At 41.4% G+C, this 17,497-nt stretch overlaps 1 protein-coding gene across 6 annotated transcripts; it reads right to left on the reverse strand.

The window, feature by feature from the left end:
- Positions 1–755: 755 nt before the first annotated feature.
- ZNF131 (zinc finger protein 131) lies at positions 756–16,855 on the reverse strand. Of its 6 annotated transcripts, XM_067315619.1 has the most exons (8): positions 16,059–16,220; positions 12,988–13,126; positions 11,355–11,456; positions 10,466–10,610; positions 7,943–8,306; positions 7,618–7,840; positions 4,264–4,394; positions 756–1,736 (listed from the first exon to the last, which is right to left on the reverse strand). In XM_067315619.1, the coding sequence occupies exons 1-8, from the start codon at positions 16,155–16,157 to the stop codon at positions 1,074–1,076; spliced, it is 1,866 nt and encodes a 621-aa protein (XP_067171720.1). In that variant the 5' UTR covers positions 16,158–16,220; the 3' UTR covers positions 756–1,073. The 6 variants fall into 6 exon arrangements, with proteins under 6 accessions (XP_067171720.1, XP_067171723.1, XP_067171719.1 ...); XM_067315622.1 differs by lacking the exon at positions 16,059–16,220 and adding an exon at positions 16,753–16,855 and having other exon boundaries at positions 7,618–8,306; XM_067315618.1 differs by having other exon boundaries at positions 7,618–8,306.
- Positions 16,856–17,497: the final 642 nt, after the last annotated feature.

Raw genomic sequence — 17,497 nt, forward strand, 5'->3', positions numbered from 1 at the left:
TTAAAATATTTACATTCCTACTTTTTAATCCACAGTTTAACACTCATACCTATGGCTTTTACTTTTATTTTTAGCACATCTTTGTGTCAAGTGTCAGAATTTCACTTCAAAAAAACCCCCAGGAACCTGATACCATATAGACAAGTCTTCTCTATGCTTAAACAGTCGCTTTTAAAAATGAAAAATTTATAAAAGAGGAGTCTGGTGGTAGGATGCTTTTTTCCAGCTCATGTTTACCACAGATTCTACTGGGCTTTTCCTATTTTAAAGTGTCCCTTTTAAAGTGTCCCACTGCCTCCATGTGGAATCCGTTTTCTCCCTCAACCCCCCTCCCCCCCAATCTAAACTGAATGCAAAAAATCAGTAGCTGACAATTTTAAGCAAAAATATAAAGCACTATAACATTACCTACATTGCCTTTAACTGCACTAGGTTCTTGAACACTCTAGGAGCTTTGTAGAAGTTTAATCAGTCAGTGTTGAAAAGGCACAGGATTTTTGTGCTCCAGACTTCCATGATTTTTCCCCAGCCTGGAAGTCCAGAAGTACCAGGTTGATAGAAAGCTTCTCAGATTAAAAGGAAAGCAAGGATTGCTGTTAGGACACAGCACTGCTGTTGGATGGCAAACAGTTTGCCTAGAAAATTCACAGGTACCCAATTGGCCATTTACATTAGAACCCACCACATTTTAACTAATTCTTCTGCTGCAGACACCCTGCAAGTCTGTAACAAGAACTTGATTCTATGGCAAGAAGAAAAGAGGTCAAATTACTTTTATATATACCTGGGCATGGTATAATAGTGATACAGGCAATTCATTATTAAAACCCTAATAAAGCTGTCCATCTCTGTGGTAGTTTCTGTTCCTTGGTACTACATGAATGGGAAAGTTATTTCTCATGTATAAGAGATATTTAGTTGTACATGAAGAAAATTAACTTTGGTCCACTTGTCCAGCTTCCTAAGGACAGCATATTGGAAAGCTGGTCACTGACGGTGCAAAAACCAATGTAGAAATTAACAAAAATAATTTGGTATTTCATTCCTAAACCTGCACAATGCAGTTATTTATCCTAGTCATCCACCTTTTCATTTTGTGTGTCCACTAACTGTTGAGTTTTTAAGTCTTCAGCTTGTTCATGATCTTCCTCATCTGCATCTTCTACTGGACTAGGTTCCTTCTCTTCTGCTTCTCCTTGATCAACATTTTCATATTCTACTTGCTCAAGGTCTGTTCCATCTATAAGTTCTGCCTGTACTTCTTCCATTTGTATTTGATTTACATGCTCAACATGTAACTGCTCCACATGAACCTCAGCACCTTGTTCAGTCTGAATGTGTTCAACTTCCAAGTAACTAATTTGTACCTGTTCTTGCAGTTCATCTATCTGTGTGCCTTTCACTTGATTGTCCTGTATGAGATCCTGGTGCATCTGTTCCACAGTTACTTGTGCAGGATCCACTTGTACCTGAATTACTGGTAGCACATGGACTTGCTCCACTTGTTCTATTATAGTCATTGACGTTACTGGTTCTGCTTCCACAGCTTCCACTGGAAGAACTTCTTCTGTCACTATTCGTTCTGAAATATTGTGCATGTCTTTGAGGTGCCTCCTCAGCTCACTGCCTTGCATAAACCACAAATCACATAAGGTACAGTGGTTGGGTTTGTCACCTGTGTGTATTACCAAGTGATCTTTAAATTGATCCCAGCTGTTAAACACGCTGTTACACACCTGAAACAAAGATACAGTATGTTAAACAGTGCCAACTGAAATATGAGAAAGCATACCATGTATTTCACATCACGGCTTTACACAGGGCAGCTTCTTGCTACTTGGATAAAAAAGAAAAAAAAAAGAGCATGTTAGAAGTCAAAGCTGTAAAGACAACTTTGATTGCACAGAATGCCTGCTCTGTGCGTGTGTTTCTTAAGAAACTGTCACTTTGAGTTATACATACACAGGATACGTACAGAATTTATGGATCTGTGCAGCATTTGACCATTTTCTTAATTTAAGCTTATCATGTGAAATTCACATACAGGATCATGCCCCAATAAAATTCTGGTGCTAGAATTTTGGGTGGAAAGCTATTTACATAAAAATACTGTATGATGAAACTATAACACAAACTGTCCTTTTCCTAAAGTTCTAGATGCAGTACCACTAGCCAGCTTTTCCTCATCAGCTTTCATTTGTTCATAGCATTGAAGTTTAACTGGCTAGACTAAACTTTCCCATTTTGCCATTTCAAATATATGCAAAGAGTGATTTCAGCAAATAAAGATCTCTGAAAATTTCATCCCTTAAGTCTCTTCCAGCTGAAAGTGCTGCCTACACTGCAGATGCACTGTTTTCAGAAAGCGCTTGAGCATACTTTTTCCTTTAGCTGGCACTGAGGTAAGCACCCTGAAAATGATACACAAAGACACTGTAGACATGGATGAGGTGCCAGGATGGATGAGATAGAGGATTGGGATAGAGTTGTGCTTGGGGTAAAGAAACAGGCTCAAGAGTCTTGTCCATGTTAGTGTTCTTGGCTGTAGAAAGAAGCAAAGAACACAAGTTTCAACACTCCTTCACTATCAGCAAATGTTTTTAAAACAAAGTGTTCCATCTCCTCCTAATTTTCAGCAATAAACACAGAAAGATAACAGAATATCTGACAGGGATTAACCCAAGGAACAGGTTTGTGAAATGGAGCCAAGTATCACCACTTTGCTGTTGAAGTTTGATAAAACCAAGCTAGTGATGCATTCCCCCCACCCCTAGCTTGCACTTCAGAAAGAAGGAAGCTGCATTTACACTTTTTAAAATACCAAGCTTATAGTCAAGCATTCAAAATTAGTTAGTCATTACATTGAGGCAATGACTATCACTAATGCCTAAGTACATGATTACCGTTCTTGCCATAAACCTTGGCCTAACTCAGTACACAGAATACACAAAAAGCACCAGAAGTGCTCATTGAGCAAATGCAATTTTGTTTTCTCCTCTTTGTTCAGTGAGCTAAGATTTTGTTTATTGATCACTATTCAGACTTAGTTCTAGAATTAGAAAGGTTTATGAAAAATTTATTTAAGAACTATTGTAGTTGCTGAAGGCTTAAGAAACGTCAATCCATATTCACAACAGCTGTGAAAGAAAGAGATGGTATCATTTTAGAAACAGAAAGCTATAAACTAAAGCAATTAAACTGAAGGGTTGCAGAGACAAAATAGTATTTTCAGTTTGAAACTATTAAGTACAACTGTATCATACAGTAGTTATGTTCAAGACCTATAGACTTAAATTTATTGTTAAGACAGTTGCACTCACAAGGACTAACTTCAGAGTAGCATAACAACTAAATGATGCAACAGCACCAGTTAAACTTCTGGTTAAACGATTTGATTAACAACACGAAGAACTCATTTATCTCCTACTGTGTTCACTACTTTCTATGAATGAGATCACCCTCTCTTTTGAGACAAATAAAGATGATGTCCAGCAATTTTCTTCAGTATGCAACCCAATTTAACCTCAAAACATAGCTATTCTGTGAACTGAATGAGCTGAGAGTCTTAAGGAAAAAGAAAACAAAACCCCCCAGAACATTTGTGTTCTTTTTAAGACTGTAACAGTGCTGGTACAGCAAAACAGTAAACAAAAGTCCTACAGCCAGTCTCAGTTCTCACATTTCTGGCTTTTGAAAGCTGATTATTAAAAGCTAAGTAATATTCTTCCGAACAGCTTTTAGAACGTCAGTTACAAATAGCGTCCAGGTATCTCAGCTATCCATTTTCAGTATTTATGTTCACTTAAGAGACACTACAGATTGTCATTATGAGTTGGACTGACTTTCCAGACAGAGTCAAGATACTGGGTATCAAACAGAAGAACAATAAAATAGGAAATAAAATAGTACTTTGCATTTTGGACTTTAGTGAAGCATGCTCACAAGCAGGAAAGGCCTAGGTCAGTGCATCAAGAACCTTGAAAAGGAAGCAGAAAGATCAGTAAAATGCAGCTAAACACTTACCTACCCACAAGTATCTCTATGATTAACAAAGTGTTATGAAGCTCCACATGTCAAATGGAACTACCTAGATATAAGAACTTATCTGCCTGTTATAGTTGAATGGAATCCGTACAGTTATTTTACTAGAGTGGGTTTATGTCTCCAAGAACTACTTCGCATTGCCTTTCCAGCTCAGTATTCCCACACTTCCTCAACACAGGAAGCAAGTAACTAGCCTCAGACCCTACTTCCACTACTCACCTGACATTCATACAGCTTCTTTCTTCCCTTTTTAGCTCCAGCTCCAGACTGACAGGCTGTCAAGTGACATTTGAGTGTGCTATTCCTAGCAAAACGTTCGTGGCAGTTTGGACATTCAAATGGTTTCTCACCTAGTAAGACAGGCACAGGGATTTATAAGTATATATGAAAGAGCCAGTTTTCTGTCAGCTTTCTGTTTTTCACCTCTCCCCTTTGTGTAGATTGAGAAATATGCTATAAAGACTTGGGGGAAAATATTTTAAGAGGTGGCCAACTAGATTATTCTACAGAATAAGAGAAAGACATTTTATATAATCTTTACTTATGTAAATAAAAGGGCAAACCTAATGTGGAGTCAAAACTCTCATTTAGAAAAAAGACAATTTAACATAATTACAGATGCCATTTAAAGTACAGTTAGGTATTTATGGAACTTAGAGAAATAGCTGCTATTTCATTAAAATATTTTACAGAATAGCAATATATTCTGACTTAATATTTACAGTTAAAGACTCAGCTTTAGTAATTATACAGTCACCTGTTATTCAAGAAGGATAAGTTTTATTTTCAAGAATTATAACTCAGCTTATGCTTGAGAGTTCTGTTTTCGTGAAGCTGAGCTCCATAAAAAGCTGACAACTTGTTTCTCTTCCCCAGTGTCATCCAACCATTAGTTTAGTCTTACCAAGTGAAATCTGCTCTCATTCTGAGAGGAGATTGTCCGATATAGTGCTGGTCCTTTAAAAATCTTACAGATACAGGAAAGAGATACCCCAAAATAAATGCTTTTTAACCCCCCAAAAGAAATTCAGAGTTCTTCATAAAAGTACACACAATGATTTTTATTTGCCTAATATGTAGGAAACACCAATTAATTCATCTGGTACCATAAAGATACTACATCAGTATTTAAATTGAGTTTAGAGAGAAATATTAGCAGACCCAGCTATTTTTTTTCCACTAAAATACCTAAGGAAGAAGTGTATCAAAGGAGTTTCTTGGCAGCATTTATTCAAGGTATGCAAACCATTTATATGTCCATTTATTCACTTCTATGGATGATGATATCTGCAGTTTGAAGTACACTTCCCATAAAACTTAGATTTACCACAGAATGGCAAAGACTTCGATTAAATTTTCGTAAGTTTATATTTTTTGTATATAGATTAGCGCAGATAGAGTTGATTAGTTTGGCAGCTTGGAACACAAACTCCTTCACTTCCATCTTTGCTCATGTGAGCACGCGCACCCTTCATAAAAGAGAAATATATCTGTATCTATCTATCTATCATACACATCAATCAATCTATCTATATATAATCAAAAAGGCCTGGTTTTGAGAAGTATTCAGTCTAAATTCCCAGTCAAATCAGAGGGAATCAAAGTTGTTCAGCGTCTCTTTCTGCTAGGGGATACAAGCTTTGTAAAAATACCAAGATTAGGCAAGCATATACAGAGCAGTAGCTTCACTCTAAGAATAACTTTTATACAAGTAAATTGTTCTTGTGTAAGAAGAGTTAGAGCTATTGACTTCAATGGAGATACATTATCTAAGTGCAGCCTTGCAGAATTTGTCCTCCTGTGAGTTACTTACGATTTTAAGTGAAATCTCATTCATTCTCATAATGGGGAAAAAGATAATCATGAGATCAGGCCAAAAAGCCTCCCTCTTTATAAGCCAGGGAGATGATGTTGTTAATACTTTCAGAGTTACGTGATATTCAAGGCAATTGTCTTGGAGCAAGCCACCATCCAGCCAGGGACATATTTATTCTATTCTTACTCAGATTCTTAGAGAGTCAGAAGCTGCTTAAGGCTCTGTATACATGTGTTCGAGAAAGAAACTCCCTGGTTCTCCTTTCTACTTTCTTCTATTGAGACAAGAGAAAAAAAATAATGGCAATGTCAAATTATATCAAACGTGATTACCCACACTGGTAGGTTGTCTTTCTGCACCATTTCTTCATCATTTGCTACTTTCAGTTTATTGCTGGTCTTGTAAATAAGCAGCAACAGGATCACACATGCTGTAGGCCATTTTATCCTCGGCCTTTTAATTTTACTTTAGTTTTCAAGCAACGTCACCCAGAATTCAGAGCTTAGAAAGCTTTTGGTTCAATAGGAGTTTTTTTTCCCCTGCATTTCCTGTGATGTGCTAAATTGCTTTGTCCCCAGAATCCTTTGCTGCAACAGTAACCAACATGTGGTGATATTTGGTTTACTCTGGTAATCTACCGCAAACTTTTCTCTGAAAAAGACTTCTCTAAGTACCTTTACTTGGCTTGGTCATAACAGAGAAACACCCCCTCCTTTATAGGGGATAATGATTCTTTAAAGCCTTTTTATAATGGCTACTTTTATGTGGCTACTGGGAGTAGACAGGATACAGTGTCGTATATCAATGCCCAGGAGTCCCATACACAGATGCAAAGAAGTTCTAATTAGAAGGCTTTAACAACAAAAACAAGCTGCAAAAGAAGAGGGCTACTATCCTCTATTAAATTCTTCCTGATGACTCATGACTGACATTAAAAACATCTGGAGAATCAGGACCCACATATATTTTATATTCAGAGTTATTTATATAATGCTCAGTACTTGTACAGATAGTACAAACTTTTCAATGAGATGAAGTAGCATGTTAACCTCCCATATTACAAGGAAGGAAGAAGGCGCATGAATCATTTTGTACTCAAAAGATGCTATCCAGATTTTAAATAACAAGTCTACTACAGTTGATAGAAATATTTTGCTGTGTCAATTAACAAATGAACAAACAAACAAAAAAGTTGTAGGTGAGATATCCAAAGCAATAAGGAAACTTTCAAACAAGCTGGTACAAGAGAAAGTTGTTAGGTGGGTAATTTATGCCTAATGCATTGATAGGAGTTTGCCCAGAAATCCTCCAAACCATATTCCATCAATAAGCTCACAATTCAGATCTCATTTCAACAGAAAAATGTATTAATAGAATTGTGAAAATAAAAGCAGCTCCTCAGTTAAATATTTTAAGAAGTAAACATGCCTCGAGAACTGATTAAAAAAAAAAAAACTTTAAAATTTAATACACTTGGGAAAGAAGCATCATTAGGGCTTTCTTTTAAAAAGGTGCCTATTTTGAACAGCTTAAAAAAAAAAAAAGTTAAATATATAAATTGCCACAAAATCTATTCCTTACAGTTTATATGGGGGCGGGGGGGGGGGGGGGGGGGAATCAACATTTTAGTTTAACTAGAAGCCAAATTTTGCTAGCACCATTAATGCTCCTGTGTTTCTCTTCAGCATATTTTCTACTTCACCAAAACATGCGAAATGCTGGAGCCAAAGCCACAGGTACAGGAATAGTGCTCTTACCTGTATGCTTCCGAAGGTGCTCTTTAAAGTGTCCAAAGTGGTCAAACTGTTTGTCACAGTACTGGCATATATGTATTTTTTTGCCAGGTCTTTGCTTCTTGCTGGCGCCACCTTCATCAAGGTGGTAACAGGTGAGGTGCTGTTTCAAAGCACTCTCTCGTAGGTACCTTTTATTGCATATGTCACACTTGTAACTCTCAGTAGAGTGTGTTTTCATGTGTTCCTTAAAATGGTAAAACAATTTAAATGAACGGTTACATTTCTCACAGTGGAATAAATTGTTCACGTGTGACAGCTGAAGTTCCACAATTTCAATACCTTCTACCTGTTTGCACGAGGGATCAGTTGCACTGTCACCTTCTTCTTGGATCTGGCATTTTCTCTCTCCCTGACGATACTTGCTGGTGATATCTGCCAAAAGAGCCAAAGCCGATTCATCCGAGGTACCAGTAGTCTGTATGTACTTTATGGATTGCTCTGCAGAAGCCACTTCTTCAAGTGTTTCAATGCTGTCATCTTCCACTTCAATTGTTCCTTCAGCAATCTCAACCTCAATTTCAACAGGCTCTGATTCTGCAGATGGCAATGTTTCTGTGATAACATTAGAGGTTTCAGCTATCTTCCTCTTTTTCGGTTTATTTTTACCTTGTGTTTGATTTGATTCTAAGGGTGATGAATTTTCTTTGTTCCTGTAAAGCATTTGCATAAAAATGGTTAAGATCCACCAGCACTTACCTATCAATTCCTGCCTGATACTGAACTTCTGCATTAAATGCTTTCTAGCCGTTTCTCAAAGGAGCTGAATGATGAAAGACCACATAATCTGCTTGCATTTCAGAAGGTAATTTGTCCTAATCTATATTCCTTACAGCTGTAAAACAGCATGGTTAAAGCTGTGGAGTCTCTGACACGAGGTTACTAAAGCATTTTCAAAAGCTCTGCTTAAAAGATAAACAACACATCAAAGAGAAAGACCAGTTAGCCTAATGACATAGGTTTGTCCAAGAAACTTGTGAAATTTTGCACTTAGGAAGAAAACTTCCCTGAAGGGAGGAGTTCTTTGGCCTGCCTTCTCATAAATGAGATTCAAGTCCTTCCTACACTATTCACCTTCTTTTTTTAAGCCCTGGAGAGTATACGATTGCCCAAAGTGCCCATAGCTTATTAGAAAAACAAACAGCTATGACTTCAAACAATGATTATAATCACACCTCATACTTCAGAAAAGTACACAGCTGACTGCTGAGGTGAGAAAAACCTTCATACTGGGATGAGGAGAGAGTCAATTTCTTCAATTTTCTGGGCTTAAAAACTCCAGCTCTCTTCCTCCTCCTGTTCAAAAAAAAAGAATCTATAGTTCTATAGATTATAGAAATAATTCTAATCAAAAAATGGCTTGCATGTGTGTTTGTTGAACAAAACATTTGTTTCCTCATAACTTAAGAATTACAGCATTTACTAGTGATGGACAACAAATAAACTGCATAATGTTACACGACAGTGGGAAATAATTGCAGGCTGGACAGTTTAGCTCCATGGGCTGATCTGGATCCCAGTTCAACAGCTCCACCAGTGTGCACTGACTCAAAGTGATACTGATTAAAACACACTTTTTCAAGTTTCTTTTCAATTTCTCAAGTGAACAGAAAAGCTCTGGGTTTTTTTTTTTTGGTTTCTCCCCTCACTCAAATGAAAAAAAAGATATTTTGATGCTACCAGGCTTAATCTTGATAATGTCCAAGAAAGGGGGAAGAAGGAAAGGGAGGATAAGAGGATAGGACCAGAAACGTACAATCCTATATCTTTCCTAGATAGGAAAAATAAAATGAACAAACAAAAAAGCAAAAAACCCTACATGCTTTTTCAGCTCTGCTGGCAATCCACAGAGTAAGTACTTAAAAATAAACACTGATGTTGAAAAAAAAATCAAATTTCCAGTGTACCATGTTATGGAGGTTTTTAAACAAAATGTTAGTTGGCGCCACTACAGGAACTCTGACCCAGTGCTGTTCCCTTGGCTAATGTGTTTATGGGGAGATAAAGAAGAACCAACAGCCTTTCCTTAAGCTCGACACAAAGGCATCTCAGAAGGTCTAGAAAAGACAGCAAGGATGACTGTAAGGCCAGGAACCATTTATTGCCTCTCCCTCTGCTTTCATGATGGAAGAGCAGTACAGCATACAGAAGGAATGAGGACATTACAATATTCTGTGTTTAAGAGGGAAAGGAAAGGAAAGGAAAACAGCATAATGGGAATCGCACCTGCTTTTCTCAGGTTGTGGTCTGGTGACAGAGTACAGTTCCTGGCATTGGATAGAAGGTGACACAGCAGTATTTGATTAAGTGTTGATCCAGTACAAAACTGATTATAACTATTACATCTGTTCAAGACATTTGGTAGATTAGTTTTGCACTGAGAAGCTTTAAGATCACTGCCTATTCTCTCACAAATGGCAGAAAGCTATGTGAAATCAAAACATCAGCACAAACTCAATGCAGATTAATTACAAGACACACCCTGTCACTGTACACCCAGCAAACTTGCTCCGAATCAGGTATGGTCAGGGACCTGGTATTAGTTACCACAAAGTCATAGCCTACAATATCTGCAACATCTGCTAGCCATGTCACTTGCCATTGAGTTCCAGTCCAAAAAATGTGACATTAATTTTTTAACCTCTATAATTTCTACTCGTACTTTACTGTAGAAGGGTTTATGGTCCCACAGAAGTTTAGGAGGCTCCAGGATAAGAAACAGTGCTGCAATACTGGCAGCCAGCTCTGGTAAAAAGATTCCTCAGACACTGCATTTCAGTGTTTAAGAGGAAAGAAAGACCTATGAGTTTACCTGATTTCAAGTGCTTTGATTGCTTCTAACATCTGTAGATACTCAGCTGCTTTCCAAACATCATTTGCCTCTTCCTCACCTTGGACCATTAGTTTTGCTGTATAGGTGAACTCAATTAGGTGACGAAATGCCATGTTACTTACACCTGTTTAGAAGCAAGAAAAACAACAGTTTCAATCAGCAGTTTCTCAGTCTTATCTGACTGACAAGTCTTGCACTCTTGCCTACCCTGCATTATGCTCATAATACTTTGGCTGCCCATTTCATGAAGCTGACACTCTTGAAAGGCTCTTGTTGGATTAAGAAGTTTACTACAGAAACATGGAAATCTGGAAAAAATCTACAGAGCCAAGCCACTAAGATGATCATAAAGGAAGACTAAAAATCCCACAAAAATCAAAGACCATTCATTTAAACACAAAAAATATCATCTCTGTCTCAAGAGACCTCTGAGCAGCAAGTTACTGGAGGCTAAAGTGCCTTACCAGGCAAGTATTGCTCCATATCTCTCCTGTTCTTCACCCCACCAAGGCATCTGCCACTGACCACCACTGGGGGTCTTTTTGGTCTGACCAGTATGGCTGTTATCAAGGAAAAGGTTGATATACTGGGCTGTCCTAAAAACATACAGGGACTGCAACCTCTATTAGGAATATATAGGAAAAGAGAGAGCAATTCCCCTTCCAAAAGATTTTATTTTATTTGTAAACGTTTTCTTCAAGGGTATTTCTTCCAGTGGCAATAGCTGCCTGAGAACAACTCAAAAACTGATATTCAGAAAGCTAAGTATACAACCAACAATGCACATTAGTCTGTACCACCAATACTGCATTAATTTCCAGACTGAATACAGAACTGTAAAGGTTTTTATTTGCATAAATCAGATTACCTTCTATCTCCACCAAAGGCTCCTGAGTGAAGTCTTGAAAGAATTTGTAGAAGAACTGGCTACAGGCAGCAAGAACTGCCTTATGAGCTTTGAAATGGTGACCTAGAAAGAGAGACATAAAATTTCAGTTTAGGATAATACCTTTCTTATTCACAGTAAAGAACAATCACAGATGCAGAATAGATGCAGAAAAGAGAACGGCTGCAGAACCTAGGCTACAAGTCCATTCTAGAAGCACAGTCAATGTAGCTCCTTGCAGCATGGGATACTATTGCAGGTAGTCTGTCCTTTCTTGTGCAAAACCTTGCTCACATCACTGACCTTGCTGAAGCTCTGCAACTCAGTCAACTGGACTAACTCACTGCAGAGTCTCTCTCTTTTCAGATATTTAAGCTATGGGAAATTCCTGTGAGAATCTTTTCCCCTTGCTATGTTTTAGGCTCAGCTCTCAGGTTTTATCCAGGTTCTCCTCTGTTTCTACTGTGCTTACAGACCAAAACATTTCACCACCACTTCAGTCAGCATAGACACCCTTGCAGTCCTGCTCTGCCCTTCCCATTTTCCAGGTTGGGCATTCCCCATCGCTGTGCTGCCTTCTCCTGGGCACAGACATGAACATTCATAATGCTCCACAGGAAAAAGGTACGAGAAGCAACCTCGACAACCTCAACTACAGAGCTGCACAAGAAAATAGCTTTGCTCACCACAAAGATTTGTTAATGCTAGAGCAGGAGCAGACATCCAGAATAAGTTTTGAGCAAGCGTTACTTTTCTGGACTCTATCACCATAGTTTCAGTAGTAACCTTTTCCCAGTTTGTTTCCCTTTTTCTAATCCAGGACCTTTTCCCCCCCAAGGGAGTTCCTGCTATTCTTTTGAGAGTCAGCTGGGTTTACTCCAGCTAAATCTGTCCTGGTGGACACTGCCTATCGTTCCTTGAAGGGCTCATCCATTCTAAGACATCTTCAGGATAAGATAAGAAATAGCCTTATGTAATATATTAAATACCTCCTTTCCTTACGAGATAAAAGGAGACAGAAGATGCAAGTGCTCATTAGGCTTATATTTATGTCTCTAGAACGCATAGAAAAAGAAAGTTGAATTCTTGTACCCTATTTTAACTCTACATTAAAATAGTGTGCAGATACCAGAGAAACAAATAGGCAATCTTCTTTCAAGCTTAACAACAAAAAAAAAAAAGTTTGTACAAGTTCTCTGCATGCAAGTAGTTGGCTCAAGTTAGGGAGAAATATTTTAACAATGTTTTGGAAATACTTAGACAACATCTTAAATATAGTACAGCAGTTTCAAAGTGGGCTTCTATCTGAAAATACTTAGCCCCGTGTTTGGAAAAGCAGAAGCACTCTTATTAACCACTGCTGGAGACTGTTCACCCCAAGGTTTTAGAAGGAAAGAAGGAAGTCTGCATGCAACTTGCAGACCTGTACACAGCCAGGAGGTGGGTGTTTAAAAAAAAATAAAAAATAAAAACCACCCACCCACCCACAAAACAACACACCACACAACACAGCCCAGTTTGACAGCTGACCTGTGGAAAAAAAAGAATTGGACAGCTTCCCAGCACAGCTTTCAGAGTTCTCTGTATACCAACTGATTCATAGGCCTATACGTACCATCTACAATCAGAGTGATATCTGTGAACTGGTCCTGCTCACGTTGTTCATTCAGTCTATCCAAAATAACTTTATAATGTTCTGGGAACTCCTGGATGCATTCCATTGTTTCTTCAGCTTCCATGGCAAAAGGACTGGTCTACAAAAGATATTAGCAGAATAAGAATACTGTGCCACTTGGTAAATATTATGCACAGTCAAATTAGTATACAAATATGAATTAGCTAGAATTTTTAATAGACTAACAGAAACCAACAGAAACACGGAATTGTTTGCCTGATTTTAGCTAGCAGGTAGGACATACTAGGGTTAACAAAGTAGAGTACAGCCTTATTTATATACAAAGACCAGTCAAACTCTTGGTCAATACACAATTTCTTTCTTCTACCAATTCAGCAGAGACCCACCTTCCTCAAAGCAGATAACGTCTGGATGTAACATCTTCACAGCTAACTATTCAACAATATCTCAGCAGCATGTCAGAATCTTTATACAGTTACTTCATGTGATTCTAGCAATCCACTTGATGGAGGAGTAGTTCTTAAAATTTTCAAATTTAAGCCACGTTTTGTATTTAGTTAACACAAGATGTTTACTTTCTTTAAATAAGAATGTACTAAGGCAGCACTTCCCAGCTACTGAGTACACAAGAATTGCCAGGGATTTAAAGCACTGTCACACCAAAGAGCAAGAAACATCTTATTCACCCAGCCTCCTTATGCTTCTCCCCCCAACGTCAAATATTCTTTGCCAACCTTTTGAAAGAGGCACACAAATCATAGGTTTATAATCTGACAGTCCTTCCTCCCTTATTATACAATAAATGTAGCTGGGGGTGGGATTTGTGGAGGTTCTCAAATGAGATTAAGCAAAACCTCTGTGCCAGTGGATGAGACGCAGATGTTAGTCTGCTGCTTATGCAAAAGAACCTCTGGGGAAGAGTCCAGACACTTGAAGGAAAGCATTTCACCAGTTAACTCTAGGCAAAATGACTTCGGATCTGCACAGCAGCACTTCAACTCCCACATTCACGTGGCTCTCACACTGAGAACGCCTTAGAAAAAGCAAAGACATTTCAGAACTACATTAGCACAATTTCTTTTCAGTCTAACTCACTTTGAAAAAAAAAGTGGTTTCTGAGAGAAAACAGTAATTAGGCTTGAATTAGGCTTAAATACGTGTGAGAAATACCCTTCCCTATACTGTTTTACTTAGTATGGACAAAAGGAGTTTCATGAACCTGCTAAAAAGCAAAGGGAATGACAAGCTGAAAATTAGGAGAGCAGCTAGCATTAAACCAAACTGACTACAGAGAAGGAAGTGTTTAGTGTGGCAAATAAGCCGATAACTTTAGAGTGCCAGAAGAAACATCTGAGCTGATGCTTGCTAACTCCCCAGTGCGGCTGTTTAAATTCTGCCTCACTTCCAGCACACATACTGGTATACGGTGTTTGATGGAAGCAGAGAGGAGAAAAATCACCAGGTTACAATAGTGCCAAAGTACTTCTTTATGGCTAGCAACATCAAGTAGAGGAAACTGTGGAACTCCTATTTGCAGCACAAGACAGACTCTTCCCTGTATCTAAGAAAAATTGTCCCATGGAGTAGAGTCATTTTGCCAAGGGTGGGGGGGAGGGAGAGGGAAGAGCAGAAGCACTTGCTTATGGAAGTCTAGTTCTACCTGTTATCAGTACTTTGTCAAGTGGATGCCAAAATATACGTCAGGCTCTTAAAGTGTGCAGAGGAGACCAGCCTGGGGGAAGGGGGTGAGGGGGAAAGGCGAGATGGAAGTGAAAGAATGCTGTTCCTCCTGTTTTCACTTCATTTCTGTTACAGTGAGCCTAAGATGACCAGCAACTCCTGCCTTTCTTTTATCATCTGGTGTCCCCCATAGAAGTCTCATGCGGGAAGTTGTTAGTCATTTACTTCATGGTTTACTTCATTGTTTAATTATGTCCATTTTTGACAAGTCATACAGAGATAGATGACTTGAAGTAAAAAGTGTAATTCCCTCAAAGTTAAATGAAACAAAATTCCCATCACCAAATCTTGTGATTTTCACACATCCAAAAGCAACTTACCTCCAAATCACATGTCTGTAGGGACAGTTTACAAAAAACTCAAAATAACAGAGCAATTCCCCCTTCCAAAACCCTAAGAAGTTTAGGGTTTTTTTCAGTGTTTTACAGAATACTTAAAAACCATTAATGATGAAGTACACGACTTGTGATAGGTAGATTTATTGTCCCGAGTTTACACAAAGCTGGTAGTTAAGTGTGAATTTATCACATATGTAAATACAAAAAGAAAAAAAGTACTTGTTACAGCATTACTTGTGTATTCTCATTTTAAACTCAGTGATACTGCAGAAAAACAACAACATAGCAGCATATGTTTAATGACAGCATGAATACTTTGAAGGCAGAAGTTAGCAATACAATATCAAGAGAGAGGAAAAAAAAAAAAATCGAGAAGTCAAGAAAGACAGGTAGAAGAGATCCAGTTAGCAGTTACAAGCAGGCTCACAGGTGCGTGATGTAAACTGTACTACTTGATTCTCTACCTAGATTTTCTTGGAAGACTCAATCAACTACTGACCTGACTTAATCTTATCAGCTTGTGAAATCACATGAATTTCACATGAAATGCATAAAATTTACAGTCTGTTCTTAATAACTACTTCAGTGAAGCCATATTACTACTACCACACTCCTGAACCACAACGGGAACTCCTCTTGCCTTAGGCACTAGACAAGACATTACCTTTGCCTACACGGACTGCATAGGAAGGCAGGCAGGCAGAGGGCTGTGACAGCAGCCAGGCCGAGCAGGGGCCCAGCCACAGCCATCTCTTTGCAGGCAGCTCAGGAAAGCAGAACCTGAGGGGGCTTTTGGAGGATGACAAGCAAACAGCTCTGCTGAAAGCAGCTCCTCTGCATCAGGAGCAGAAGGGAAAAGTGAAGCATTCTTCTTCTAAAATCAAAAGCAGCGCAAGGGGCTACCTCACGGACGGGGCAGCTGGCATCTGGCTACCGCAATAAGCCTGCCCTCAGTGCTCCGCCCCGTAGCACCTCATTAGCGCTGCTCTCCCATTCCCACGCGTGCTTTGCTACGTCCAGTTCAGCAGTGCCACAACGCCAGGGCGAGGATCTCGCGCGCGGCCGTCGCATGCAAAGACACCGGCTGCCCAGGGAAGAGGCGAGCGGCCGCCCGGCCCCGCCGCGGAGGGCGGAGGAGGGGAGACCGCGCGGCCCCGAGCGGGGCGGCCCCGGCCCCGGCCCCGGCCCCGGCAGCGGCCCCTCCCGGCCGCGGGGGGCGCCACCCGCGCCACCGCCCCCGGGCTCCGCCGCCGCGCCCGGTCCCGGCCCCATTGGCGGCCGCCGGTGTCAGTCAAGGGAACTCCCGCCAACCGCGCAGCCGCGGCTCAGCCCGCCCCAGGCGGAGGAGCCAATGAGCGCTCGCCGAGTCCCGGGAGCGGGAGAAGGCGGAAGGCCTAGCGAGCGCCGAGTGCCCGCGGGGCACGGATGCTCCGGGAGCGGCGCGGGGGGCCGCCGGCAGGCGCGAGTATCCCGAGGGGGCGCCCCCGAGGCGAGGACTGGGCCGGAGCCGGCCCGAGCCGTGCGCTCAGCGGCACCGCCGGCTCGTTAGTCGTTATTACGTCATCAAAGCGCGCATTAAATCGATCCCTTTTCAATTCCCGGCCGGGCCGCGCCCCGGCGGCGCGCTCGCCCCCGGCGTGGGGAGGGGGTTCCGCCAGGTACTTACGGCGAGGAGCCCCTCGCCCCTCCGCGCCGGCTCTGCCGTTGCCGCTTCCTGCTCCCCAGCACACCGAAAAGCGGGGCGGGCGCCGGCCAATCGCGACTCGCATTCCCGGCCTGCACCACGCGGCGGAAGTGACGGCCGCGTCACCTTTAACACAACAGGACGCGCGGGCGCCGGGAGGGCGGGACTAGCCGGGCCGGTGCATGCTGGGAGTTGTAGTCTCGGGGAGGCGCCATGGCGCCGCTGAGGGTGCGCGGCGGGGGTGGCCGCTGGGGGCGGCGCTGCCGTAGGGAGCCGCCGCCGCGGCCGGGCGGCTCGCTGGGGAGGGCCTCTCCGGGCGTAGCTTCCCCAGGGTCCGCACCAGCACCCGCTCCGCCGGCGCCCCCCGCGGAGCAGCGAGTGTTCGTGCGGCGCGGCGGAGCTTCAGGAGCCGGTGGCTACGTCGCCATTTGGCGCAGTTCGGGCCCGCGGAGCCGCCCGGCGCGGGGGGGGAGGCGGCGGCTGCCCCGTGCTGCGCGGCGGGAGCGGCGGGCAGGCGGCCCGCGATGTTCCTCCCCGGGCGGGGGCAGCGCCGGGTTCAGAACATGAAAGAAAAATGCAATTAAATGCGTTATTAAAATAAGATTAAACACTGCCGTTTTTCCCAGATCTCAAGTCTGCTTTCATCAGTCTCATAAAGGAGCCAACAAGCCTGTGCAAATCAGCGCTGTAATCACAGGGGCTGCAATACTCGACTGTCCTTACCATA

This window comes from Apteryx mantelli, chromosome Z (assembly GCF_036417845.1).
Source record: "Apteryx mantelli isolate bAptMan1 chromosome Z, bAptMan1.hap1, whole genome shotgun sequence".
NCBI lineage: Eukaryota > Metazoa > Chordata > Aves > Apterygiformes > Apterygidae > Apteryx > Apteryx mantelli.